Source organism: Anolis carolinensis, chromosome 2 (genome assembly GCF_035594765.1).
Source record: "Anolis carolinensis isolate JA03-04 chromosome 2, rAnoCar3.1.pri, whole genome shotgun sequence".
Lineage (NCBI taxonomy): Eukaryota > Metazoa > Chordata > Lepidosauria > Squamata > Dactyloidae > Anolis > Anolis carolinensis.
Window position 1 is genome coordinate 66,683,815 of NC_085842.1, and position 26,419 is coordinate 66,710,233.

At 39.8% G+C, this 26,419-nt stretch overlaps 1 protein-coding gene across 4 annotated transcripts in view; it reads right to left on the bottom strand.

The window, feature by feature from the left end:
* Positions 1 to 26,419, bottom strand: part of flnb (filamin B) — a 97,753-nt gene that overhangs the window by 53,027 nt on the left and 18,307 nt on the right. For all 4 annotated transcript variants that reach the window (XM_062969842.1, XM_062969844.1, XM_062969843.1 and 1 more), the window contains exons 2-7: positions 9,623 to 9,871; positions 7,831 to 7,928; positions 5,916 to 6,063; positions 3,728 to 3,846; positions 2,178 to 2,255; positions 995 to 1,157 (exon numbers count right to left, since the gene is read on the bottom strand). In XM_062969842.1, the coding sequence (XP_062825912.1) occupies positions 995 to 1,157; positions 2,178 to 2,255; positions 3,728 to 3,846; positions 5,916 to 6,063; positions 7,831 to 7,928; positions 9,623 to 9,871 (855 nt within the window). The remainder of the gene's footprint in view (positions 1 to 994; positions 1,158 to 2,177; positions 2,256 to 3,727; positions 3,847 to 5,915; positions 6,064 to 7,830; positions 7,929 to 9,622; positions 9,872 to 26,419) is intronic.

Consider the following 26,419-nt stretch of genomic DNA (forward strand, 5'->3'; position numbering starts at 1 on the left):
TAAAACTTTTTAAATAAAGTTAAAACATGGTGGGGGAAAAGGAAGAAAAGTCATTACATAATAGTAAAGCCATTCATATAAGTTGGATATATTGGATTCACGATGAGCAAGGAAACTACTTTTAAAGTTGCTGAAAGACCAATGATGTGCCTGCAGCTGTAGCCACTGCTAAGGGTCTCAGGGACACACAACATACACTGTACAACAGACATGTTCCCCAGCTACCCACCCATTTCCCCCTGTATTCCCAAGAACAGTAACAAAAAAGTGTTAGGCTTAAGAGAACAGCTTCATGCATCTTGCACTACCACCTTATACTTTCTAGAGAAGGAATACACAGGGCAGTACTTAAAAACTGTGTGCCAACTTTCTTTCCACCACTTGGCAAAATAAGTACAAATTCAGTCAATATCTGCATTTTGACTGATTGCATTTTACTGCTGGAACCATTAGTGCTATATTCAGACTTCTTCACTGAACACTAAGAATGATAAAACCTAGGTGTTTGACTGAGATAAAGTACATCTCATATAGCCAAAATAAAAGTGTTAAAAAGTAGCACTGTGGCGATGAGTTGATAATCTCAAGTATCCAAAAAAAAAACTTCAATTGGCAATCAATTATCAAACTTAACCCACAGAACATCATGCACTTTTCACACCTTCAGGTATAGTCGGAGTAAAGATCATTTAAGCCATCTTCAGGAGAGATCTTTAGAAACAAATTCTGACCCTTGCAATGAGGAAAACCAAGCTGGTGCAACTGCTCACTTGACAGATTACACAGTGAGAGAGGGAGAGGGAGAGGGAGAGGGAGAGGGAGAGGGAGAGGGAGAGGGAGAGGGAGAGGGAGAGGGAGAGGGAGAGAGGGAGAGAGGGAGAGAGGGAGAGAGGGAGAGAGGGAGAGAGGGAGAGAGGGAGAGAGGGAGAGGGAGAGAGAGGAGAGATAGATAGATAGATAGATAGATATATCAATCCTCCTTAGCACATCTTACCTGCTGTATAAATGTCAAAATAAGTAGGTTTATTGGCTATATTTCCTGTTGCTTCCAAGCCTGGCCCTTTGGCTGTTACTTTGCTGGCATCTCCCTGTGCCTTGTCAACATTGACTTCAAATGGGCTCTTTGAAATATGCTGACCAGCAAACAGGACTGTAACCTAGAAATACAGTTAATAGCATTCACATAAGATATGCACGATCAAAACTGACTGGCACTTTTCATTTGCCTGTTCACATAACTGAAGGAATTATGACTTTGTAAACTGCCAATTAAACACCCTTAAAATTTAAAGATTCAGGTGCTTTTAGGCATATATGGAGTGTGGTGCATGGGCTACCACAAGTAGATAAATCACACAGGTTTCAGAATTCCTGTTTATTCCAGTCTACATAAATTGCCATCACCTCCAGCACTCCCTTCCACCAACACTTGTTAGGAACTGCACGAGTTGCTGGCTGCTCCTCAGCAGCAAAGCCTCTTTCTCAAAACTGACATAGGAGAAAAGAGTCTTGTCTTCACCATGTTTTTAAAGTTCTAAATGTAATCATTGGGTACTCAATTAATGGAACAACTTACATGAAGGTTATTGCATTTACCAAAGAAATGCTATCTGATACCAATCATATACATCAAGAGATGTATCTAACAGTGCCTTATCATGCCCTTAAGGGTTCCAAAGGCTGCTAGAAAAATTAATTTTAAATTCATCCTTAATTTTTACTGGGAAAGGACAGTTTTAAATTGCGGAAAATAACTTCTCTTAGGAGCTAACTCAAATGCACTGTCGGGTCTTTTAGTGGGTTAAATTGTACGGGGCAGAGTCTAAATAGATCCAGACACTTCCCATTTGATTTGGGATGAACTTCCAATATGCATACCTTTCTCAGCAAAAAAAGTCAAAAGAGTGCAAATATATAGAGACACATTAGGCATTTCTTTCCTTAGGTGGCCATTAGATCTTGCCTCTTCTGCACGTTTTATCTGAACAAATAGTAGATAAACCAACCACCTTTTGACATGAGCAACTCCTACCATGACAGAAGTGGGGGAAGTTGTTGCTTCCAAAAATGGTTACTACATTATGTTAACTAGATCTAAGATAACTGTAACAATGTCCTGAATAACGGTCATGATTTAATCTCAAGCATCCCTCCCTCCAAACCCTGGATTTTCTCACCTTGTGTGGTCCTGTAACCTTTGGCACATATTGAACAGCATAGGTCTTGTTCTTGTCATTTTCTGGAGACACCATGGCCTGAGAAGAGCAAGGCATTAGGACATCTTTCCAATCAGAATCTCTTAATGGCTCTTGTCCCCTTCACATTGAAATGGTATATTTGGGGGGGGGGGGGGGAATGCTCATCTGCAGCAGAATATGCTTGTCAAACCTAGCCTTTTTTCTTGCCAACAATTCACTGTCTCTACTCTCTCAGGAACAATGTAGACTCCTTATTTCTATCAGGACATTACAATATATGCTTAAGAATTTACTTAATTCGATGCATCTGTGTGGCTGTTTTTATGTTATAACTTTTCCTGTTTTTATCTTTATCTGTTTTTAATCTTGAGAGCAGCCTTACATCTCAGCTTTGGAAGAAAGGATGGACATGAATAAAAAAATAAAAAATCCAAGAACTAATGAGTTGTGAAGACGTCAAGTTTCTATCCTCTCTCTCACTCACACTTCAGGTTCCTTCCAATGTTAGTTTAGCAAACTGAGAACCATTTAAGCTCATATCCTCTCTACATAGTTCTGGAAACGTACAAAGTCATTAAGAAAGAGTAATCAAGGATAGCCGCTTCCCATGCAAGCATCATCCTTTCTGGCTGGGAAAGAGCACACTGAAGACCTCCTCCCAATGAAGCTGAAAACTTCTGATGTCCTGCACAGGTCTAGTACAGACATATGCTGTGTAAACTGCTTTTGTGTAAAGATACAGTTGTCCTATTACTAACTAATATACAGAATAGAACAATGGTAACAAACAAAATATAATCCTTACTCATGCACCTGTAAAGATTATATTTTGTTTGTTACCATTGTTCTATTCTGTATATTAGTTAGTAATAGGACAACTGTATCTTTACACGTATTATAGATTTCTGTGTACTTTAGTGTAAACTGCTTTTGTGCCATTAAAGTTGTGGGTAACTTCCATGCATCCAGGTGCCAATTAACCCAAACTGAAGCTTGCCAGGGAGACACACTTTTGATTCCAAAACCAACTGGCAGTTGTAAAGAAACACCCACTTCCAGCTTAAAACAAGATGCACAGATAATATGTCCCTGTTTAAAAGACATGCTTCCTGGGGTATTTTTCAAGCAATAGAAATGTGTAGGATTTTATCAGTGGTACTGGAACCTCAGCAGGCTGGTTATCCCTTCAATTATGGCCAATTCAGTTAATTTGCTCTTTATTTCACAGCCCTGTTTAAGAGCGTCATATCATCAAGGTCTCACTACAATAAGGCCAACCTGGATTATGTCTCTATATAGTCTACTACTGTTTGCTCTGATAGACAGCAGCTCAAGAAGAGGTCTCCTCCCCTGAAACATCTACTATCAAATCCTGGTAAGTGGCAAGGCCAGCATTTGAACCTGCTGCCTTCCATAGGTACCTTGCTACAGAACTATCACCCAAACTCTTAAAATCCCCTCATTCATCCAAGAAATCTAAGAAAACCAACCAAGTCCTCATCTTCCCCATTACTTCCTGATATGCACACCTCTTCTCTGTTGCCTTCTGGGTCTTCTATAAAAACCATGACTTCACCCTGGCCAGCACTGATAGTGTCTACAGTAAATTTGGCAGGCTGCTTCACCATATTTCCATGTGGTTCAATTCCTGCAAAGACATAAATGCAATTGTCAGGTGGCACCAGAAAGCCTCTGCATATTAAAACCTCAGTGAGAGGCAGCATTTCCAAGATTTAACAGCAGCAAACTTTTAGAACTACCCCTGCTGTTAAAAAATAGCCTCGGGACAGAGATTCTCATGCCAAGACCCTGTTTGTCCACAGTACTTAACCGATTATGAAACATAGACAGTAAAGATGGAGATCATATTTTTCACTCATTACAGCTAAAAGCCACTGGCACACAAATTTATGGAGAACAGGTTTAAGTTTTCTTTAAAATAATCTAAGCTAGCAGGTTAGCAACTCTTCTTCAGTTGTGAAAATGTTTAGTGACATCATTTAGTCCTGAACCTATGATTCCCAGCTGTCTGAGATTTATTTTTCTTCTTCCCTATACTTTGCCCCGGTGGCAAAGTGCGTTAAAGCTCTGAGCTGCTGAACTTGCAGACCGAAAGGTCCCAGGTTCAAATCCCAGGAGCGGCTTGAGCGCCCGCTGTTAGCTCCAGCTCCTGCCAACGTAGCAGTTTGAAAACATGCAAATGTGAGTAGAATAACAGGTACTGCTCTGGCGGAAAGGTAACGGCGGTCCATGCAGTCATGCCGGCCACATGACCTTGGAGGTGTCTACGGACAATGCCGGCTCTTCGGCTTAGAAATGGAGATGAGCACCAACCCCCAGAGTCAGACATGACTGGACTTAACGTCAGGGGAAATCTTTACCTTTACTATACATATCACCTCCCTTTTCTCCATTTGCAATCCATAAAAACCAAAGTAACCCCAAATGCCCTAGATCAGATGTGGGAATCATGGTGTTTTCCAGGCATCCTTAGAATCAAACCACCATGACCAATGCTAAGAATATGGGGAGTTTCAGCGAAAAAAGTATCTGCACAAATGTGGCCTCTACCTTAAAAACCAAGTATACAAAAGCAAAACTAGAGAAAATAAATGCTGAAAGTGTCATGTCAACACAACTGGAGGAATGATGGCAATTTTCCTTAGGAATATATATGGATCTTATATTTACCATTTTTCAGGGCTATCCTAAGCCTCAAGGAAAACTGCTTGTGTTTCTCCACTGAGACTTATACTGATGCACAGCTGTGCAATTTTATAAACTCTGATCTTCACAAGAAAGCACATTAACAGCAATGAAATACGTAAAAACGAAGTACTTAGGCAACAATCCCCTAAAATCTCATCTGCTATCAGACTAGCAAGAGGCATGCTGGAAACCATTTGCTAAAAAAGCCTTGAAGAATTAAAAAGGGGAAGGCAAGAATGCCGTACTCCACATACTACTGGACTGCAACTCTTAGAATTCTTCAGCTCAGGAAATTCTCTCTAAGACTGCTGGGATTGACAATCTATCAACATCTGGAGAATTTGATACTTCTTATAACAGTGATTCTCAACCTGTGGGTCCCCAGGTGTTTTGCCTACAACTGGCCCATCCAGTTTACCAGCTGTTAGGATTTCTGGGAGTTGAGGGCCAAAACATCTGGGGACCCACAGGCTGGGAACCACTGCCTTATAAGCTTTTCAACATTGAGACAAAAGGAAAACTTGCTTTGTTTACTAATCAGCTACTTCCACATTTTCATCCATTAATCAAAGCTTCCTATGAATTAATTATTTCAAACTTAAATATGCTATATAAATGGTATTAGCATGCAGTTTTCATCCAAACAGCAATGTAACACTTTCACATTTTCCAGTCCACGCTCTTTAAGCAGTCATGTCCTCACTGAGAGTGCTGGTTTAAGTTCACATGATAAAAAGATGTACGGGGCATGGATAATGCGACAACTGAGGAATATGGGGCAAAGAAATCGGAAAGACACAAGGTACAAGCCTTGCCAAACTGGTTCTCAAAGATCTGGGAAATTGATGTGAATGTAGGAGTGGCTCTTGGACTAGTTCCACATCTCTGAATCTCACCACTGCAGCAAATGAGTACAATGGAACTTGAAAATCTCCCAACAAATCGGATTTAAATCAAGCAAGATCATGGTTGTGAACACTCATGAAAAGCAAGTATTTTAAGCCTTACCTCTGCCATATGCTCTTGCCTTCTTTGGATTAAGTTTAGGTTTCAGAGGAGCACCTGGTTTCAGCTTGGCTTTGGGGAACTGTGACAAGTACGTCATTACAGAATGCTCATCCACATTAGGATGTATGATTTCTTCTGGAGTGATGACCTGGGAAACAATTACAGACATGCTCAGCAGGATTAGAGTTCACCTTGTACATTTCTACCCCTATGAATCATTGCCCCCTTCATTCAGGAGTAAAGAAAGTGCAGCCTGCTGTGATCACAAGTTGCTCCCAATACCAAGCCATCTTTTTTGCACATAATCCCTAAAGCTTCCAACCCTCCCAATTTTTATCACTCAATGGATTCCATAGTTTAAAGTTTAACTATTTCTGCAACTTGGGAAATATGACCAAAAGAAAGCTTTCTTAAGAATAATCCAGTTTTCTAAAACAAAACAAAAATACATGGTATTGTATTCATATATATCTTAGCCAACAGCTAAAGGTATTTTACAAAAGAAACCATTACTGGTAATCAAGAAAGCTATCTTGCCACCTTCATTCCTTGAAGAACTCAACAGAAGCTGGCCTCATAGGGCAAATGCAACTTCCTCCAAAAGTTTAGGCCGGGATGTCAAACTCATTTTCACCAAGGGCCACATCTGCCTTATGGGTGCCTTCTAAAGGGCTGTTTTTGATTGTAAGGCTGTATAAATGTAACTATGTTGCCCTGGCATTGAAAGTTTCACAGGTCACATAAAATAACACGGTGGGCTAGATTCAGTCCACAGGTCTTGCGTTTCACACATGTGGTTTAGGCCCACAGTCCCTTAGGCAGTGCTGCTTGTTACTTCCTATCCAAGGCAACCTCTTGGCTCTGTCCTTATAAAACTTAACAAGCACCACAGCAAAAAAGACAGTCTCTCATGCTTGTATAGTGCAATGCTCCCACTGGTGGGAGGCAGAGGAGGACCTTTCCAGCAAACTACAATCCTTGGGCAGTCATATAAAGGCAGTCATTCAAACTCAAGTGTTAGTCATTCTAACACCTTTAAAACTGCTGCCATACAGTTTATATATACAGCCAGTGATGTAGGTGCTTCCATTTTTGTGACTGATGGCAGTTTCTAAGTTATCTTCTGCTGTAATGCCACATTAAATGCAATGTAGTAGTCTGAATGGGAGGTAACCAATGTAAGAACAACTATGGACAGGCCTTCCTGCTCCACAAAAAAATTCCAAACCAGTTCAGGCTGGTTCTAGACACTACAAGCCTACAAACCTATAGTGATGAATGGAATACTAAAAGGAATATAAAGCAGTATCTGGTCTTTCTATTGAGGAAATCAGTAACTTAACTGAAGCTGATAACAAGCTCAAGCTTGCCAGAGAGGTTAAAAATAATAATAGGCAGGGTTTGGCTATATTCAAAGAAAAAAGAACAAGGAAAAGGCAGGGTCAATACAGAGTGAAGATGATGAACTGCTTGACATCTACTTGCTTCAATCTTCTCCTAAAGAGAAAAGAGTGCTCCATCTGGAGCACATAGAATAAATGATGCAGAAAAGGGACTGCAGCCCAAAATACAAAAAGGTAGTAATACTTCTCTGTATATTCTGGGCTGCAGTCCCTTTATTGCATCATTTATTACTGCATCTTCCTGTTGCTCTTAATGAGATCAAGCCTCCAGGGACAGAGGAACTACATCCAAAATTACTAAAGGAACTTGCAGCTGTAACCTCAGAACCAACAGCAAGGTAGTGACTTTGAAACTCACCATCAATTTTAATTTTCAATAAAAGCCAGAGCATCTACTGAAGAAAGGAGGCAGAAACTCCCAAATGCTAGTGGCTCAAAGTGGCTCAAAGTGATCACTTTGTTTATTTCCTGCCACCTGTGAAACACCAGAGAAACACCAGCCCTTAACTTACCTGAGGTACACCCAGCCAGTCATCTGCTTGCTGCATGGCTTCACGGGCATTATCAACGGGCTTCTTAGGGTCCCAGGTTTCCCAATCTGGGCAAAGACCTAAAGAAAGGGCATTGCAAAGATTAAGACTTTAGGATTTACAGGTGATAATGTATTCAACCAAAATGCTGCATGGAAGTAGGATAACACAAACTTCATAGTGCTCTACACTCGCACTGCATGAAAGGTACAAAGAAGAGAAATCAAGAGACAACATATTCAGAGGAAGCATTAATCTGAAATGCATATCCAACAGTTCAAAAAGCACTGCCAAGACCACAAAAGCCCTGAACGGTTTGGGACCATCCTACCTCCGTGACCGCATCTCCATCTACGAACCCACGCGTTCACTTCGGTCATCTGGAGAGGCCCTGCTCGTGATCCCGCCTGCGTCGCAAGCGCGGTTGGTGGGGACACGAGACAGGGCCTTCTCTGTGGTGGCCCCCCGACTCTGGAACACCCTCCCCAAGGATCTCAGACAGGCCCCCACATTGGCAGTCTTCAGAAAGAACTTGAAGACCTGGCTGTTCCAATGTGCCTTCCCAGAGTAATAGGAAATCTCCAATACCAAGTCCCATAAGCACTTTATTAGAACTAAGATCGTATATCGCACTCTGCACTTGCCCTAGAAGCCTTATATATCACCTGTCACATCAGCACTTTTAATCTTGTACCCATTACTCTGGCCCGGCCCAGTTTTATTGTGTTTTAGCGTATTGTTTATTGCTTGTTGTTTATACTGTTTTAATTGTTTTTAATTTGCCTTTTGTTTTGTATTGTTATATTGTGTGTTGAGGCCTTGGCCTTTGTAAGCCGCATCGAGTCCTCCGGGAGATGCTAGCGGGGTACAAATAAAGTTTAATAATAATAATAATAATAATAATAATAATAATAATAATAATGCAGTTAATCTAACACAGAACTTGATTTAAAAAAAAAACCTAAAATTTTAGAAGGTATCAACAAAAGTTTTAGGAACAGAAATGAGAAATTGACAAGAGTTTGGAGGCCAAAATGTAGAAAAACCACCCTCAACTCTGCAGAGGATGGCAAACCAAGTATTTAAAAGTATTATTTCATGTAAAAATGCTATGGGCTATCCATGACCTGCATGTCACACCTTTCTCACTGCTGATTTAGAAAAACTAGGTAAAACTGAAAATGAGACAAGTAAGTGAGATGCATCCACATGCTGGACTGCAACTCGCACGAGCCCTAGTCATTACAGCCAACCATGAAGGCTTACAGAAGCTACAGTCCAACTACACATGGGGTACATTTCCTATATTTGTTTTATATAATACTATTGAGAATAGCAGAAATGTAACTTTGAAATAGTTTCCTCATCTGCTTGTGAATTGTGTGCAACAGCAGTACTGTTACAGCATTACCAGCCACTGAAGTGATACAACCGCTCTCTTGGAAGAGATGTACTTGCATCTCCCAGTACAAATTTCAAAGATTTTGTAGAAATACTTCTTAGAATGAATGCAATATTTCCTGATGTTAAATAGTTGCTTAATGACTTATTGAGCATTTAAGAATCATTATTTATTCACAAAAAACTGTATACAGTAACATCCAGGCTATCTAGTAATTTTTAAACTTTGTGAATTATCACAGGGTGTTCACTATATGTTACTAACCTTTATAGCTTCTATGTTGGGGCGGGATGTCTTATGGCAAAGGAATTTCATTTACATTAAAGTTGATAAGATAAGGAAGAAAAAGAGGAAAGGTCACAGGAAGCTTACCAGGAGCACAGCTATCCACAAGGGCACCCAGTGCTTTGCCATCTTGCCAGTTTTGGTTAAAGTTTGTAATTGGCAAATATGGGATTTTGTTCTGAATCCATCCCAAGAGTCTCTGTTTTGGAGTCTGTTTCTTGGCATCATCATCTCCTTCATCTTCCCAAACGGGCATAGAGATTGAATAATGGAGGATAAGGGTCCATACCAACCCTAGGATTAGCTTCAAGTTCCCATCAACAATAGCTTTACTGTCTGAAATCAGAAGAAACAAGTTATTATTCACATTGCTCTTAGGAATCAAGTTTATCAAGTAGAAAGACACAATTTTCAACTGCAATTCCATTTGGAGATTTTTGCTATATTGAACCATCTATTGAGCCATTATTTTCGCCTATGTGTGTCTGTACACAGGAATAAATAATGTTGCAGCCAGATCTAGGTCACATACTAATACATATTAGATACGACTGGGTAGAAAATAAACCAAGAATTTCTGGTGGATCTCCAGGTGGGGTACAACTCATCAGCAAGACCTCTACTTTTAATGATGGAATTGTAACAAAACCCCTTATTTCTCTCCAAACAGCTCACTTCAAGGAAGGGGCAGATTTTAAGGGAAAGGTTGTGTGCCCAACATGCCCTCAAAGGTACTTTTGGTGCCAATGCTCACCTTCCTGAACTACTGCTTTGCAACTGCTTCCAAGTGGGATCTGAGTGATACAGTGATAAGAAAAATACGCCCACTGAAAAAGTAAAGTCTGGCTAGGCAATAAACTATGACTAAAATAGCTACTAAGATCAGCCTCCACATTATATCAAGGGAACTGAGGAGAAACCAACTCAGTCCAAAACCTTCCCATGCAAGATGAAACAGTATTTATACTGCTTAAACAGATATGGTACTAACAAACTGGCAAGCTTACTTCTTTGATAATAGCCCCAAAAGGTAAAACTCAGTCACTTGGACTGGACTGCAAACTAATTAAAGTTTTACTATTTGTTGTTAATGGCCACCAATTTACAGCAACCCTATGAATGAGAGACCTCCAAGTCACCTTGTTATCAACAGTCCTGCTAAGGTATTGCAAATTCAGAGCCATGATTTCCTTGACTAAGTTTATCCAGCTGTAATGTGATCTTTTTCTGCTGCTTTTCATCTTTATCAAAGATCATTTCTAATAAGCATGTCTTCTCATGATATGGCCAAAGGACAACAGTCCCAACATCGTCATCATTTATTCTAGGGAAAGTTCAGGCTTGGTTTGCTCTTGAAAATCATTTGACTTGTATCCCATTCCCAAAATGGGTCACTGTCAAAAATGTTAAATGATTCAAAAATGATAGCTGCACAATGCTCAAAATTTGGTTTACAGTGAGTAGCAAAGAGATGTCACTCTTTCCTAGCACATTTTGGAGATTCGAGGGATTGGACCTGGGAACTTTGGGAGTAGAGCATGTGCATGGTCCTTGCGTTCCAAGACACAGGCATTTCATATGGTGGGATGAATACAAGATTAGAAATAAGACTGGTCCAGGCTTTTTCCAGACGTCTTGAATCTATCAAACAAAAGCAGCTTTTGAACAAAGTCACTTTTCTTCCCCATTGCTTATTTAGGGCTACTGCTTATTCACATCTGTATGAAAATTTTACTTTTTACAGAAAATATTTCCCACTCTTATCACTGAACCAACAGCGCATGCTAGAAATTCCAGTGTCTTATAATAAAAGTTTGCCTTGGACACTTAAGTGTTTAGTGAAGCAGAAAGCAAAACAAGCATGCCCCTAAAATGGCATCATACTGAGAAGCTGGACTTTAAAAGCTAGCCTCCCTACCAACAAGTTCAAAGGCAAGGACAAATGTTATTTCTTCTAAATGGAATCGCTCTCATTATCCTCTCTAAAGTGGTATGTCAAAAAGGACTAGAAATCAGAAACTTAACAGGAAAAGGAGATCAGAGAAAATCAGATTAAATCCTTTATGAAGGTGTTTGGAGTTCACCAGTGCTCTATCAAGAAAATAACTGAAGTTACATCAAGAAAGTTTACAGTCATTGAGTTATGAGAACAAGTTATTGCTGCACCATGCAAAGCAACCCCTGGAGGCTCCTATAATAATATTTTTAAATGGTTACCAACCAGACCTGCCTTGCTAAAAGATGGACTTTCAAATTATTCAGACTAAAGCAATGCAATATCCCACAATCAGCTTCACCCAATCTACACACCTTCCTTTCACTAGAAGGATTTATAGTTATGTTTCTAGCCTCAGGCATTGATCTATTCCACAGGCAATTAACAATATAACCCATATCCAGCCACTGTAGTTTGTTAATTAAAGTTTTATACATCTTAAGCAACAAGCTATTAATCTAAAGTAATTAAAGTATATAGTGTAGAAATAAGGTTTAACTATTTTACAGCATTTAAGTACAAGCATGCAACTAGACTTTTAATGCAGAAACTTTATACTGATGGTACGTTAGCTTTGTGGCCTAATCCTGGCTATTTAGTAGGTGCATTCAAAGCTATTATACTCCAGCGAACATTTCTCAGTTCAGAACAAGTCATAATGTGCTCAAAATTGGAAGGAATTGGTTATCATTTTTATTCAAAGCACCAAACTTGATGGAACTCCATTAGTAAGTCAACTATTTCACACATGATAGAAATTCATTTTGCTTGGAGAAAGTCCAACTCCAGATATACGCTTGCTCGAGCTCTGTTGGAGTGACATCCTCTATGGCCATTCTTGGGAGCAGTGCACTGAGAAGACATGAGAAGACATGCCTTTGCAGCAATGGCACCCCACTTATGGCATATCCTTCTCTTAAGAGGCCTGCTTGGTGCCAATGCTGATGTCATTCCAGTGGGGTCACCTCGATCACACCAGCATCAAGTCGAAATAGGTTGTTTTATTAAAATTATGACGGTCTAATTGATTTAATCCAAATATGCTCATGTGTAATGATTTAAATTATTTGAAATAATTTAAATAGTCTTTTAAGTGTTAAATGGGTTCACATGCTTTTATTCTTTCAAGACCATTCTTACTGTATTAAATTGTTCTTAATTGTTCTTTTATTGTGAGCTGCCCTACTTGTGAATAGGATAGCATGTAAACATTGCTATTAATAATCTGTTGTTGTTGTTGCTTCTTTTAAAGGAGGTTTGATTTCTGGAAACTGATGCTTGCTACTTGCAGCTACTTGATATATTCATTTCCTGCTCCCAAAACAGAAGGTTTATGAGTCCCATGTGAACTCAAGAAATATTCCTACTACACGAAAGTGGCAGGTATTTCCAGTTCCACAGGGCCATCTGCTAGCTAACCCGTATTCATATTTTTCAGCCTCAACAGTTTCCTTTTCTGTGTTATTTTATGACTGGTTACACCTACCATCTTGCAATGATAACCACATCACTGTCTTCATATTCTAGATATGGAAACTAATTCATGAGGAGAGTATGCATTAGTGGAATAGATTAACTGCTATCATGATGTGCCCAGCCACCTTGAGTCCCTAATATTGGGAGAAGGGCAGAATTAAAATAAATAAAATAAATGTGCAGCATGGATCCTACTGCTTTGAGAAAAAAATAGTTCAAACAGAAGAATGGATAGAGCACCACAACATAATAAGTTTACAAGCTGCAGTTGCTTTCACTGGGCTAACAAGATATTTCCTAGCCCACAGCAAATGCAAGGAGGAAACCTCTGCATGATCCCATAGAGTAATCTCACTAGCATCTGGAAGAGATTGGACCACAGAGTTATCCAAAGAGAAAACAATGTTTGTTGCTGTTCTAAGGAATAAATTATTCAAATATATGGGTAATCATGCATTCATTTTTCAAATGTAAGTTCTACAGAAGTACAGTATTTGCTGAAAACTATTCTAATATACCTTTCATCATTATCCAAACTTTTGAAAATAGCATCAATACTCAGCCCTACACCTATTCACTGTGAACTCCACATGCCTGATCAATACCGAGAGACTGAGCAATCACATAAGTATGCACTTGCATCTCTGAGAATTAGTCAGATCCTGGAGACCAGTGTTAAATATTTACTAAAAAAATCCCAAGCAGAATGCTTATTCCGGTTTATTGCTGGCACTTGCTTGTCGATTCAATGAGCTCTGAGATCTAATACACCAAAGGAAGGCACCCTGTAGGTAGCATCTCCTGGCTTTTTATAAACACTTGCCCTAGTGTGTTCCAGTGCAAACTATTTTGAAGTCCCTTTAAAATATATGGCACTGTTTACTCATTATTCAGCAACGCTGCCATTCATAACCAACCTTATAGCACCGTTTCATCACATAATTGCCTGGATTGTGTCCCAGAGCTTAAAAATCCTGAGCAAAAGAGCTGCATAAGATACTTTTTTGAACTTTGTCCTGCTGCAGTACAAGGAATTTGCTGTTAGACAATTAACGGAAACATGATAAGCTACTGTAGTCTGTTTCCTTGGCAACTGGAATACACAGAAGAGCTGTGCTCTTTTCGGACACCAAGCGAGGAAATCAAACCACAGACAAGAAAGAACCATGTGAAGTAGACTCAGCAGTTTGAGAGGATCGGGTTATCTCCCAATCTTCTCCACAAAGCCTGACTCTGGAGGTTATCTGACCAGAACAAGGTACAATGATACTGAAAACGGTTTTGAGGCTGTACTGCTGAGCCATCTGTGGGGGGTTTTCTTCCAGGTGCAATTATCCTGAATAAGATTTTAAACATACGCTCAACAGGACTTGTTGGACAAAAAAGAAATCTTCAGAGAAAATTGCAACTGGAAGTCCAAAGTGCTACCCTTTAGTTTAAAAAAAAAATTGTCTCTGTCCTCAAGTGAGACAAATGACTGAATTACCACCCCACTATAACTGTTCTGTTCACATAGATTTTCAAAAGACTAGAAATTCAATAGTTGAAACAAGAGTCACAATAGGCCTAACACTTACTGGTATATCAGAAAGGATTTTTTTTTATTCCCAAATGCTTATTGATAGCATCAAAAAGCAAACACACACACCACTGAAATTATACTAGAGAGATGAAGAAAGCTTGTGGTTAAGAGTAGGTCTTCAGTTCAAGAACTCAAAAACAGGTTTCTGGGCTTAGAAGACTTTTGTTGTAAATGCACGTTAATCCCACCAGGCTCTGGTTGTCAGGTATTTTGAGGCTAGTAAAATACCCAGTAATGCTCATCTCATATTCAGAGAACATGGGCTCGTGAAACTAATTTTTTCTGCCATTAACCATTCAAAATAGTGCTCACATTTATCCATTCCACTACAAGCCATTCTTATTTTTATTAATTCTTTGACTGTAACTAGTGTGATTATTCAAGCACATACATTCACTTATTTGAGTTTTGAACATGGTTCCTGTAACACAGAGACAGAATAGTAACCTCTGTTTGTTCAAATAGTTCTATAAAGCTATTGGTTAAGACTTAACCACTAAGTAAATAAACCACCATGTCCTCCTTGTCTAGCCTTTAGAATTATACTCTGGTATCCAACAGAAGGGACACAAATACATATGCTATTCATGAACTTGGAATCTATTGTGCAGGATTACAGGCATTCAAAAAATGTGAGTATTAACTAGGCTTCTGCCCATGTACAGCATTCTACAATCTGCAAGGGTATTTTTTTTTACCATCCAGGGTCCCACAGAACCTCTTGTGCTCTGCCAAATGTTGTAGCTGTCATTACGTATTGCATTTTGCACACTGCAATACTAGTTGCTATTCTGTGAAGCAGAGAAAGGGAAAGGAGTTTGGGATTTTGCAAAGTATCCCAGATTACAATGATTCCTTCAACAAAAAGGAGTTGAGTATTATCCACCACAGTACAACTGTTTTGCTAAGAAAAGTAACCTGTGAGATTCAGTACAAACCATATAGCATCCAGCAGCCAAGAAGACAAAAAAAGTCTCCTGTTTTCTATACTACCAACCCTGTCGTCACTACCCTGGGGCTATCTGCAAAAAACGGAAGGGCTAAGACCCCAAATGTGTAATATTAGATCATCACAAATGTGTTCACTGAAATGGTTTGTACCAAGGAAGCATATTGCTTTAGGTCCTGTTAACCAATACTTTTTTTTTTCAAAAGCCAGTATTCAGTTTGGAAACTGAGTAGAGATTACAACATGCCTTAAGGGGGCAGAGAAGGCTCTGTTGCAATTCACTTTGTATGCTCACATACACAACCTGCCATTATTCATAATCTCCATGGGAAAGAATTATCCTTAAATCGGTTGGAGGAGTGTATGTCCTTTTCAGTCCACAGAGAACACTAGCCAGCAACACTAAATCGTAGCTGTTTATGGGAAGAAAACAAGTAATTGTAACTGGTGCAGCTTCATAACTTCTTTCACAGGTAGGTATACGAACTTCTGGACCTAAGACAGAAAATCTACTCCAAACAGTGATATATTGTGATTCAAATGGGCAACTCATAAACACAGAACTTGAAGGGACCTCATGGGTTATCTAAATCCAAACCCCAGCAGATGAGGAATATATACTCAAAGCTCAGGCAGTTGAGGAATATATAACAAAGGTGAGCATCCAAACTCCAAAGAGGCAGAATGAATCACTATGAAGCAATCCATTCCACCATCAAATAGCTCTTTCCTGCTAGAAGTCTTTCTAATATTTAAGTTGAATCTTTTTTCTCAAAATATACTTGCCCATTACAAGGAGGTCATTAGCAGAAGCCTTTGAGCTTGCTTGTCTTGGACTGATGCATTGAGATTTGGGTTCCAATGCTTCCCATGAAGTATCCATTGTGCAGGGAAAGAGATTCCACGTAAATATTAGGAAGAGTGTCCTGACAGTAAGAGCTGTTTGATAGTGGAGTATGCTGCCTTGGAGTGTGGTGGAGTTTCCTTCTTCAGAGGTTTTAAGCAGAGGCTGGATGGCCATCTGCCGGGAGTGCTGTGACTGTGTGTTCCTGCATGACAGAATGGGGTTGCACTGGATGTCTCTTGTGGTTTCCCAACTCTACGGCAGCAGTGAACCCAATACATAGCAGCTAACGGCTCTAAGGGCATCAGAGGAATGACAAGATCTCCCATGTCTGGCATAAGCCGTCAAAGCCCTTCTTCTGTTTGTGTTCAGATGGATTATTCTGGGAGGACATCTTCATTCATACTTCAGTTATAATGGGCACCAGGAAGAGATTCCCAATAGCAACCTCATCAAATAACACAAGGTACTTTGTAGCTGGTGAAATATAATATACTGGGAACTGCTTCTTGCATTAGTCTGTACAAGAGTCATTCCCATATCATAAATATTCACTTATAGGATTACTGAAAGAAATGTTTTGTTGTCAGAAGGGTTTTAAAGTGAACACATGGGTATATTTAGAAGACCAGCATTTTGCCAGGAACCAGTACCATATTTATGCCCACTCTTTCTTTCTACATCAATCTACAGACCACTTTGAGTATAACTGCTTTAAAGTATACATAGCCTTCTTGGTGTAACAGAACCATCTTGAAAATACTGTTTACTTTGCTACAGTAAAGGCTCCACTTACACATATAAGCAGCTCCATGAATATATCTGGCCTATGGGGTGGGCAAAGTACAGACCTCCAGATGTTGGCAGAATGCACATCCCAGTAGCCTGCATCACCTGGGCACAGAGGGATCCTGAGACGTGGAGTCTAACAGTATCTGAAAGACCACACTCTGTTCAATGCTTGTTTATTCGTTCAGTCCTTTCTGATTCTTCATGACTTCATGGACCAGCCCACACTAGAGTTCCCTGTCGGCCATCGCTACCCCCATCTCTTTCAAGGTCAAGCCAGTCACTTCATCAAGAATAACATCCATCCATCCATCCATCTTGCCCTTGGTCAATCTCTCTTCCCTTCATTACCCCCCAAAATCATTATCTTCTTCAAGTTATCCTATTTTCTTATTATGTGGCCAAAAGTATTTCATCTTTGCCTCTAATATCCTTCCCTCCAGTGAGCAGTTGGGCTTTATTTTCTGGAGTATGGACGGGTTCAATCTTCTTCCGGTCTAAGGAACTCCCAAAATTTTCCTCAAATACCACAGTTCAAAAGCATCAGCCTTCCTAGCGGTACAGGTCTTCTCATCCATAGGTTACTAAGGGGAATACCATTGCCTTAACTATGAGGATCTTCGTTGCCAGTGTGATGTCTCTGCTTTTCACTATTTTATCAAGACTGGGCACTGCTCTCCTCCCAAGAAGTAAACGTCTTCTGATTTCCTGGCTGCAGTCTGTGTCTGCAGTAATCTTCATGTCTAGAACTACAAAGTCTGTCACTGTCTCCCCATTTTCTCCTTCTATTTTATCAATTAGTTATCAGTCAGTCTGGTTGCCACCATCTTGGTTTATTTTATGTTTATCTGCAACCCAGCTTTTGCACTTTCTTCTTTCACCTTGGTTATAAAGCTCCTCAGCTCCTCCTCGCTTTCTGCTATCAAAGCCATCAACCCTACTATAAACCAATGGGGCATGTAGTCACCAGGCCAATGCAGTTGGAACAAGCAGTGCAAATTCTCAAAAAGAACTGCAGCTTGAAGAGAAACTATTTATTGGTCTACTTACAGATAGCAACACTTGTCTTTTTTACAAAATTTAGTTGCCACACCTAAAAGTCTAACTGAACTCATGAACTATGATCAAGTAAACGTATTCCTTAAAAAACCTTTGTGCTCTCTTTCTTCATTTATTATTCTCATGTTATTACTATCATGAGGTAAAGATCTCCAAATATGAAAAGTTTTTAAAAGCACAAGAAAGCTTATATCATCTGATCCACTCCACAGTCTTCCATTTCACAGCAATGCCAATTCTTGCTCCATTAACATATTAATAAGCTATTACAAACTCAGAAAAGATTAATTATCGTCTAAATTATTTGTGTTGACATGTTACTTTAATAATGATACCTAATATGTGCATCTAACAGTACTTAACTTTTAGTGCAGTTAAGCCAGTAAGTACAGTTACCTCACATATGCACACACTGGAATACAAACCTAAACTACTTCTGGAAAGGGAGTAATTTTTAGAATCTTTTACAAATCTAGGCCATTTTTCATTTGAAAACAAACAAAAAAACTGATAACATCCTTAAGGACTAACAATATAACACACCTTTAAGACTAACAACAATTGTTAGTCCTTAAGGCAGAGCTTTCCAAACATTTGATGTTGATGACACATTTTCTACATGCTTCATTTTACTAACAAACTGGAAGTTACAACCACATACATAAATGGTAATAATGAAATGTATGGAGGCAAATATGTCTCATGAAAATGTTTCATTTATATTATTTAATATATATATATATATATATTGCTTATTTCACAGACTCAAAGGTTTCTCATTATGTTCGTGCAACACACCTACACACTGTAGCCAACACATTAATGCAGTGGTTCTCAACCTGTGAGTCCCCAGATATTTTGGCCTTAAACTCCCAGAAATCTTAACAGCTGGTAAACTTGCTGAGATTTCTGGGAGTTGAAGGCCAAAACACCTGGGGACCCACAGGTTGAGAACCACTGCACTAATGTCACGACACACAGTGTGTCACCAGTCTTTTAGCTGCAGAGGATTCTTTAGTTGCATGGATTCTTTAGAAACCTATCTTTTCAGAAACCAAGCAAAGTCAGAGTGCAATGCTGGCATCAAGCAGTGCAAGTAGTTTCATACAGCCCTGTCAGCAGTTTTGAAATGGGCCAGACAGAACTACTATACAAAATACTATGAGATGCATCCTTTAAGAGCCTGCAGCAATGACAGAAGCATCTGTTGCATCGTTTAATGCTTCATACACCCAATCACCACAAAGGTCAATATTATGCCTATTCTCTACAGCTCTTTTAGCAAAAATCTTAAGTTAATCAACAAGTTTTAGTAAAAAGTTCCAAGGACTCACTTAGTACAGAACTGCAGAATACATTGCCACAGCTGTTTGTCTTCTGCAGCTGTAATACAGAAATACTTTCCATCTTTGACATGAACGCATGCTTTTAGCCCTCACAGCTATTCTAAAATAGTTCATGCAGGCACTGTGTGAAACATTGTGTTTCAAGACAGTATTCGCAATCACTCCAATTTAACTGACTTGCAGGGTACTGCCCTGGAAAGATTAAATACTACTGGAAACTTTCCATCGCATGCCTCCAAAGCACACCAAGAAGCAAAACTAGGAAGTTTGTTTTCACAATTTACTGTGGTCACAATGCAAACTAGGCTGCATGTTAAGCTGGACTAAGCTTTTAAACCATCCTGCCATAGTCAACGACTGCTACGTAGGCTACTAACCTGTGCCTCAGGAGATGCTGTGGCACGTGTAGACCACAGTAAGATGACTGACATGTTGGCCTTGGCAGCTGAGCTGTCACCCCTGTCCATGCTTCCTGTGCTATAGTATTCCTTGCTCCTAACAGTCAGGACAGACACACGCCAAGGCAAGGGTACTGTGATCAGAGACAGAAGTGCTAATTTACTTATCTTCCCCTGCCACTTTTTCTTCTTTTATGTTTTACTGTAACACCCCAAGCACTGGTCATGCTGGCAGGGGGATTACTAGAAAGATAAGCCATGCTGTAACAGGTGAGTACAGACAGTCCCCAAGTTGTTGTCGAAGGCTTTCATGGCCGGGATCACAGGGTTGTTGTATGTCTTTCGGGCTGTGTGGCCATGTTCCAGAAGCATTCTCTCCTGACGTTTCGCCCACATCTATGGCAGGCATCCTCAGAGGTTGTGAGGTATGACCCTACCTCACAACCTCTGAGGATGCCTGCCATAGATGTGGGCGAAACGTCAGGAGAGAATGCTTCTGGAACATGGCCACACAGCCCGAAAGACATACAACAACCCAGTCCCCAAGTTATGAATAAGATAAGTTCTGTAGGTTGGCATAGCAATTAAACCTAAACACTTAACTTGCTTCCTCAACCTCATCCTACTCCTGGTTCTAGTTTCCACATCACACTTGTCACCATGGTCTGAATTAGAGTCTTTTGGTTGTTAATATCTGGCAACAGTGGTATACCAGGAGTCCACACCTGGTAATGCTTCCTTTTCCAGTAATTTTCTTCTCCACCTCGCCCTGAAGTACTTTGCTTCCATTTATTGCTAAAACAGAAACTTCCAACTTCCCTAAGCTCTTCCTGTATCCTTACAGCCTGCTCCAGCATGCTTTGGATAAATGACATCATTGAGAAACTTGTTATACTGACAATAAGTCCCAGGAGAGCAGGCCCCCCTCTTATACTTAGCAAAGCACATTCCTCATTAGTGAGGTCACCTCTTGCTCCCCATGTATGTGAAAAGCCCCCAGAAGCTGCAGATGAGATCAGTTTGCTTTGTTATTCCCTTGACTGAAATTCTGCCTTGTGAAGCATCTCTGAATATTGATGCAAGTATTCCAGGGAGATTTTCTTGGCAGCCATTCCAACCTATATGCGCAAATGTACAGAGTTACTTTCTCAATACTGCTGCTTGTTTCTAATGTAGGTTTAGATTTCTGTTTCCTTCAATAAACTCTCCAGTTAATTTGAAGGCTTAGTTCCAATGAGGGATACTAAAGGGTGCCAACAAGCCCACCTAGATCAGAAAAAGCATCAATTTCTGTTAGGTATCACTTAGGAAAGATTTATCTTATGCAGCTCTGGAAATCCTAAAGGTAAACAGGTCAAGACATAACCTGGAAACTATGACCACCAATCATACTGTCTGTGGAAGAGTGCAAACCGTTGTCTAAGAAGTAATATTTCCACTCTGAGCAGCGGGCATTTAACTTCTGGCTAGAATGCCTTTGGACAAGCATGGACAGAAATCTGGGGCCACATGTGTTAAGATATACACATTTCCATGACTTTAACTAAATAAGCCCCTTTGTATCCCTTTTAGGAGACACCATAAGCTTGTTTTAGTTTGGCCGGTAAAAATACGACCCCACCTTCTAGCAATGCCAGCTGGATAGCCAACCAATGGGGCAACGGTCTGCAGTGATAGGTGGTGTGATGTGCTAGCTGCAAGTACAAACAATCACATCAACCTGTCAAAAACATGACTTTTTTAAAGGAATGCCCAAAACAAAGCCATATGGAAATGACAGGCACAGGGGGCCCTACGAATTCGTGGGATAAATGTGAGGAGGAGGAGGAGGAGGAGGAGGAGGAGGAGGAGGAGGAGGAGGAGGAGGAGGAGGGCAGCTGCAACTTGTTTTAGTTTAAATATTGTGAAGATTTGGTTTAGGTACACCTAAAGCTTCCTGGGTATAACATACAACTTGTAGACTGCTCTTTGTTCGCCCTTACCAAGATGATCATATGTCTGTATTCACTCTCAATCGATATTTCCAATAATCTGGTATACACATGCATCAATACACTCTGTGAGAATGTCATATTTTACCAAGGTAACAATTCAGATTAAGGCAAGGACCCTACTGGTTAATTCCAAGTAAACAGACCAGTAAACATGCAGATTAAGTCCTATTGACTCAAGCCCTCACATTACAATTGTGCATTTCCTTTCATCTGCATCAGTACCTGAGTAAAGAGGTACTTTCCATCCATATCTGCTGACTAGTATGAGAACTCAATGCCCCTTTGAGTCTGCTACTCAACATTACTGCCTGGAATGTTTAGTCATCAATCCATTTGCACCATCTTGTTCTTATGAAATAAAGGAATGTCTACTTATGAGCAAATTGCATAAATCAGCAAGTATGTAGTAGAGGTGTATGAAGATGGTAATAATGAAAAATAATAAATCAGAAGGAAGACATTTGCCAATAGACAAATATTCCAAAGAGAGAAAGCCTGATCTGAACTTCATAAATACTCTGTTTCTTCCAGGGACTGACATCACAACAAAAATGTCAACAGTCAAACCCAAGTGAAGAAGTAGTTGAATACCAGCAAAAAGCTTATGATACTCATTTTTAGAATAACATACTTCCATTACCTCAGACTTTGTTTTGAAGCCAATATAGATAATTGTTTATGATACTCCAACTTCCATTGTTATTAAATTTGAATAACGAAGCCAAGTTCCTTCATCAGGAAACATTAGTGTTTAGGGACATTACACTGGGATTTCCTGTTCCAGAGCAAAAAGGAGAGTGTTTTTGCTTCTCAGGAAAGAAGGGAGGCAGAAAACATAGGGCCTAATAGGCAGTAGAGTGCAATGGAGCAAGCTCCACCATTCAGTAACTCCCCCACAAAATACCAGGTGATGGTTAGATATGGGGAGGACACTGGGTAATGGGCAGAGGTCTGAAGGACACTTTGTACTCTCTCCCACAACCCTTCCTTTCACCAGGAAAAGGCCATCAACTGGTATGGGAGCTGGCAAGAACAACAAGCTTTGGCTTGGCCAGGAAGACCCATCAGACATTGTTGACTCCGGATCATTCAGCACCCATCTATTAAGCTCGCAGCATGAAAACGCTGGAATGAGTTAGCCCATTTCTAAACCCGCTTAGACAATTAGGTATTTCATTTAAATGCCTCTTTCACAGGCCACATGCTTTAGTCTTCAATATAGGCAGGCCAGTTTTTCAATTTGACATTTGAGAGGCTTTGTCAGAAAACAAGTCTTCCAGAAAGACTAGGCAGAAGAATGCTGGGCTGTGGGCTTGAGCAACCCACATGGTCTATGTATGCCATATTTCAGTGCATATTATTCTGCTGCAAATAAACATCTTTAATGTGAGTGAAGGCTTTCCAACAGGATAAGAATAGCACTGCCTCAGACCAAGGCTACAAGAATTATCCGTATCACTCTTCCAATTCACTAGCCTCAGAGAACAGACTCTCGATGAAGCTGGCAGTTATCTTTTAAAACAGGCTTGGCTTTGAAAATGTGGGCAAAGTTAGAGCACAAATTATATCAGCTTGAAATGAACTGCTTGCCTTCTCATTTCCCCCTTCTCAAAACCCCTTCATTTGATAATACTAAGTCTTGTCAAAATATATGCCTTGCATAGACACACTGCCATTTACAGTTTTATGTGCACAAATCATAACTATATCCTAGGGATGCAAAAAAATAAAGTAGTAGTAGAAATGTTGCTTGCTAAGTATGCATTATGTGGATGCATGAACATCTTTTATGTTTTTTTAATTAATTTTTATTTAGGTTTTTATAGGTGTATACATCTAAAGTAGTCAGGAATGGTGAGGAGAGAGGGTGGGTGGAGGGAGAGAGGACACATGGAATCCATATAGAAGAGGGGGGGAAAGAAAGAAGAAAAAGTATATATATATATATATATATACACACACACACACACACACACACACACACACCGTGTTTCCCTGAAAATAAGACAGTGTCTTATATTAATTTTTGCTCCCAAAGATGCTCTGGGTCTTATTTTCAGGGGATGTCTTAATTTTCCCTGAAGAAGAATTCACTTTTATTGTTGAACAAAAGAAATGAACATTATACATTATTATATACAGTAGATATCATCACAAACCAGCATAACCAGACAAACTGTGAAATCAAGAATTTCTTGTTACTACCATTATTTTCATGTTCAGCAATCTATGGTACGTACATTTACCAATCCTACATGCTCTGGTGTTCTGTTTGGCGGGCATAATTCCAAACAAAACCTTTGCTAGGTCTTACTTTCAGGAGAGGCCTTATATTTAGCAATTCAGCAAAATCTCTACTAGGTCTTATTTTCTAGGGATGTCTTATTTTCAGGGAAACAGGGTATATAAAAATTTGACTTGACTTTTCAAGAGTTAAAGGGTCTTGAAGACAAGAACATCTTTTATGTTTGTGCAGCATCTCCCACAGAAGAAAAACCAGAACCTCAGTTATGAATACAGCAGCAGGTCCAAGTATCCAAAAAAGTGACTTCCGCAGAACAAAAGTCAGTTTAAGTCCCATCACTTTCCTCTCAATGTGCTGTAATTCTTTTTCTGTTTTAAATGAAAAAACTGGTTCATATACATGAGAAGCCTCTCTCTTAAATTTAGCTTTTACAAAAACAAAAGCCTTACAGATATCCATCCAACTATTGCTCAACATTTCAGGTAGCAGTCTAGCTAAACTTTGAACAAGCCATCTGGCTAATCCTATTCAGTTTGACAGTTTAGTTGCGCTCCATGGATTCTCTTCTCTTATAAGCCATATAAGTCACTATTCCAATGGTGAGCAGGGCACTAGGCTGGTACCTGAATGGGAGACAGGAGTGACATGTGTATCTAAAAAAATGGCAAAGCAAGTCTCAAGCCAGACCTGCCATTCAAGACAGGATGTGGCTACCACAGGCAATTGATTAAAATGTCAAGAAAAAGACATTTATTGTTGCTGTGCTTTTTTAAAAAAAAATGCAAAGCATGAGGAAAAGCCCTTGTGGATCTTTTGCTTCAAGTACTAAAATAACTTGATTGGCCTTGGGGATTATTTGCTTCAAATCTGGTGTAAGGAAATCTTTTGCACCTAGAGAAAGTCAGGCTGGAGTGACCATAAGAATGTGTTTTTTATTGCCACAGACAACATTTTAAAAAGCAAACTATTTGTTCTTGCTTTGGTTCTCATTTATTATCCCCAGTCCAAATACCTTGTATTTTTGCTCCATGTCATCCAATCTGTGCTGCAGGCATCTGGTGAAACTTATTCTCAATGAAATTTCACCAGATCCCAGTTGCTAAACTACAACAACTGGCCTTGGGTTGCTGGCAGCACGAAGAGGCTCCATGCTAGTGTGAAGGACTAGCAAGCTTCCAAGACTAATGTCTTCGGCATTAACAAGCATGTTTACTCACACTGGGTGTGGGTCAAGATGCTTCTAGGCAGCTGCCGCCAGCCAAGGACTGCAGCAGATAAGTGAAGCTATTCAGATATGGTTCAGCCAAATATCTTCTCCGCAGCACACGCCAAGCACTGCAGCCACAGTGGACATGGATTCCTGGAGCCAAAAGCAACACGTTGGAAGTAATCAGAACTGATTACTGTTTGGGGAAATCCTTGACTACAATGTACACTTTGATTCAGTTTTTCCATCCGAATCCATCCAGAGTCACCACACTCACAGGACTGGTGAGAGGAAATCCCATTCATGCAAATGTCTGCAGTTCAGCCAGACTCCATCACAGACAGCATTCAGGGAGAAAAATGAAGTGCTCTCATTCAAGGAAACATTTTACAATTAACAGCCTGTCACACCTCTTTAAAATTTGATGCCATGAGCTACCTCCTCATATGCTACCTACTTTCAAAACATCTTGATTAAATTTACATTGCCAACTTGGCACCTGCAATATAAACCCCAAAGCCAATCCCATTTTTATCTAGCTAATGAAAAGCTGACGTGGTGGTTTGCTCCTGTCACTCTTACTGTGAGCAGTATATTATCTTAGGGGGCAATTTAAGAAGTAAAGGAAGCCTCTTGCCTTTTTTCATATTAGATACAACACTTTGGCACTGACAACTTTCAGTCTTAGCTTTTAGAAATTTGTGTATACTCTGTCAAGAGAAAAGCAAAGTATACATTAAATAAATAAAATAGTAATAACAATTTCCCCAGATCAACGAATGCGTAGGACTACAATAAGTATCATCTAACTAATATGGCCATGGTTATGCTGACATAACATGAGGGAAATTTAATCAAACACATTGGGGTTCCTGAGTTGCAAATTGCAGAAGGCTTTCATTATATCGGTGTTGGTCTGTGTTGTGTATATGCATTTTCATAGTGTTTTGTTTCATCTATCTATTTTAATCATGTTGTACCCCACCTCAAGTTGCAAGG